At 47.4% G+C, this 3,587-nt stretch overlaps 1 protein-coding gene across 1 annotated transcript in view; it reads right to left on the bottom strand.

The window, feature by feature from the left end:
* Positions 1–330, bottom strand: part of LOC107677488 (growth arrest-specific protein 7-like) — a 39,169-nt gene extending 38,839 nt beyond the window's left edge. The window contains exon 1 of the mRNA XM_016472412.1: positions 145–330. Coding sequence (XP_016327898.1) covers positions 145–330 — 186 coding nt within the window. The remainder of the gene's footprint in view (positions 1–144) is intronic.
* Between the last annotated feature and the right edge of the window lie 3,257 nt (positions 331–3,587).

Here is a 3,587-nt window from a genome sequence, read left to right as displayed (position 1 = left end):
CGATACCCGATCCGAGAAAAATGGCACTATCGGAGCCGATACCCGATATGAATATCGGATCGGCGCATCCCTAGTGTCAAGTGTCTGAGGCTGGCATGTAAGACGGAAAGTTTTCTGCACAGAATAATCATTCACACTGTGTACGTGCTCCAGCAGTTCAGAGTAAGGTTCGTACAGAAGACGTTGACTCACTGGCTTTACAAATGGGTCACGACTGAATGCATCTGCCACCACATTCAACCTTCCAGGGACGTACTTGATTTTAAAATTGTACGGGGCAAGCTTTGAAACCCAGCGCTGCTCACATGCATCTAACTTAGGTTTGGTCATGATATACGTGAGCGGTTTGTTATCAGTTCATACAGTGAACTCATGGCCTTTTAGCCAGTGACTGAACTTGTCACATATGGACCACTTGAGAGCCAAGAACTCCAGTCTGTGAGCAGGGTAATTGGCTTGACTGCGGCTCAGAGACTTGCTGGCGAAGGCTATAGGACGTGCCTTATCCTCACCAGTGGGAACTTGAGAAAGCACTGCACCTAGGCCATCCAACGACGCGTCAGTGCAGAGAATAAAGGGGCGCTCAAAGTCAGGGTGAGCGAGCACGACACTCTGGACAAGGGCTCTTTTCAACTCCTCAAAGGCGACATCACAGGCAGGAGTCCAGTCTTGGGGAGACAACTCTCGGAAAGTGTCAGCTCTATTACGACTGCTTGTGCCTCTCGCCAAACGTTTTTGTCCAGCCGTCATATTGAACAGTGGCTTTGCGATTCATGAACATCCAGGGATGAAGCTTTGGTAGTACAGAACCATGCCCAGAAACAATCTTATTTTCTTTGGCGAAGGTGTAAAGCCATCCTCTTTCATGAGATCTTTCTTCTGAAAGGCAGAAATGACTGCTACCTTGTCTTCATCCACAGAAACTCCAGAATTGCTCATCACATGGCCCAGAAACTTGATGGAGCGCCTGAGAAAGTGACACTTTTTTGGAGCCAACTTCAGATTACTAGCTCTCAATCTAGAAAACACCACTTCCAAGCGTTTCAAGGCCTTCTGTTCAGAACGGGCAAAAACCAGCAAATCATCGAGATAGCAAAGGAGGCTAGAAAAGTTGAGATCTCCAAAAATGCTGAGCATCATGCGCATAAAGGATGCCGGACTGTTACACAGGCCCTGGGGAAGGCGGTTATATTCATACAATCCCATGGGTGTTGTGAACGCTGTGTAATGCCGATCAGACACATGGAGTGGGATGTTGTAAAATCCTGATGTTAAGTCCATAGAGCTGAAAAAAAGATTGCCACCAAGAGCAGCCAGGCAATCTGCCTGATGTGGTAAAGGATGAGCATCCTTGATTATCTTTGCGTTAAGCCAGCGAAAATCAGTACAGACTCTCATAGATCCATCCTTCTTCCAAACCATTACCAAAGGAGATGCATATGGGGCAAGCTTTGAAACCCAGCGCTGCTCACATGCATCTAACTTAGGTTTGGTCATGATATACGTGAGCGGGTTGTTATCAGTCCATACAGTGAACTCATTGCCTTTAAGCCAGTGACTGAACTTGTCACAAATGGACCACTTAAGAGCCAAGAACTCCAGTCTGTGTGCAGGGTAATTGGCTTGGCTGCGGCTCAGAGACTTGCTGGCAAAGGCTATGGGACGTGCTTTATCCTCGCCAGTGGGAACTTGAGAAAGCACTGCACCTAGGCCATCTAACGACGCGTCAGTGCAGAGAATAAAGGGGCGCTCAAAGTCAGGGTGAGTGAGCACAACACTCTGGACAAGGGCTCTTTTCAACTCCTCAAAGGCGACATCACAGGCAGGAGTCCAGTCTTGGGGAGACAACTCTCGGAAAGTGCCAGCTCTATTACGACTGCTTGTGCCTCTCGCCAAACGTTTTTGTCCAGCCATCAAATTGAACAGTGGCTTTGCGATTCGTGAACATCCAGGGATGAAGCTTTGGTAGTACAGAACCATGCCCTGAAACTATCTTATTTTCTTTGGCGAAGGTGTAAAGCCATCCTCTTTCATGAGATCTTTCTTCTGAAAGGCAGAAATGACTGCTACTTTGTCTTCATCCACAGAAACTCCAGAACTGCTGATCACATGGCCTAGAAACTTGATGGAGCGCCTGAGAAAGTGACACTTTTTTGGAGCCAACTTCAGATTACTAGCTCTCAATCTGGAAAACACCACTTCCAAGCGTTTCAAGGCCTCCTGTTCAGAACGGGCAAACACCAGCAAATCATCGAGATAGCAAAGGAGGCTAGAAAAGTTGAGATCTCCAAAAATGCTGAGCATCATGCGCATAAAGGATGCCGGACTGTTACACAGGCCCTGGGGAAGGCGGTTATATTCATACAATCCCATGGGTGTTGTGAACGCTGTGTAATGCCGATCAGACACATGGAGTGGGATGTTGTAAAATCCTGATGTTAAGTCCATAGAGCTGAAAAGAAGATTGCCACCAAGAGCAGCCAGGCAATCCGCCTGATGTGGCAAAGGATGAGCATCCTTGAATGTCTTCGCGTTAAGCCAGCGAAAATCAGTACAGACTCTCATAGATCCATCCTTCTTCCAAACCATTACCAAATGAGATGCATATTCGCTGATGGATTTACTAATAATGCATTGCTCTTCCATTTCAGAAAGAACCTCTCTCAACTTTTGGTAGTGGGCGGGAGGTATTCGGCGATAAGGCAGGCGGAACGGGTGCTCATCACACAGATGAATTCTGTGTACGAAGTCTTTCGCCTCTCCACAATCAAGTCTGTCTCTGGAGAAAACATCATGATAAGACACTACAAGACTCGCCAACTCCTCCTTCCATGACTTGGAGACTTCACACCCATCGATATCAATGTCCTCCAAACCATACTCGTGCAGCAGCCGCACAGGGCCAACAGATAGAACGGGCTTGGGGAGAGCAGAATCAGTGACATCATGAGGTTTGCACACGCCTTGCGTGAGAGAAACATCTTCCACTGCCAGACAAGGGGACACATCTGCCAGCTTGGTGTTACGTCGAAGAGTTATTGGAGACTGGGTAGGATTCAGAATCTTCATCGGTACCCATCGATCACCCCACATAGGAGACACAACACGTCCAACAAGAACATGACGGGGTGCTGAACGTGAAGTAGTGGGTTCAACAATGACTGTGCTACCTGGGCTAATATGAGTGTTGGCAGGTAATTTTCCCCACACAATGTGCTCACTCCTGGGAAGTAAAGTGACTGCATGACAAAGCTTCACTGAGCCAAGTTTTTCAGGTCGAGTGGAACCAGAACAACGGGAAACACAGCTCAAAAGCTCGAGAAACTGTTCACATTCTGGGTTGTTGTTTTGACAGGAAATGAGTTCCCAGTACTTCCTTTCGGCCTTCATCTTCTGAAGCACACATTTGATGACGTTACTGCCAATAATGAACTCGTCCTTCTGTCCAGGTACTAGTAAAGTAGGTACGATGAACTTAAATCCATAGACTTCGACTTCCAGGTCATACGTGCACTTAGGCTGAATAGTAAGACCACCACAGCCAACGAGGACCACGTTACCAGGAATCACTGAGGGTTGTGGGAGAA

The sequence above is a fragment of the Sinocyclocheilus anshuiensis genome, unplaced genomic scaffold (genome assembly GCF_001515605.1).
Source record: "Sinocyclocheilus anshuiensis isolate Anshui unplaced genomic scaffold, SAMN03320099.WGS_v1.1 scaffold1801, whole genome shotgun sequence".
NCBI classification, from domain to species: Eukaryota; Metazoa; Chordata; class Actinopteri; order Cypriniformes; family Cyprinidae; genus Sinocyclocheilus; species Sinocyclocheilus anshuiensis.
The sequence above is the reverse complement of the archived record's forward strand: the minus strand, read 5'-3'. Positions and strand labels throughout refer to the sequence as shown.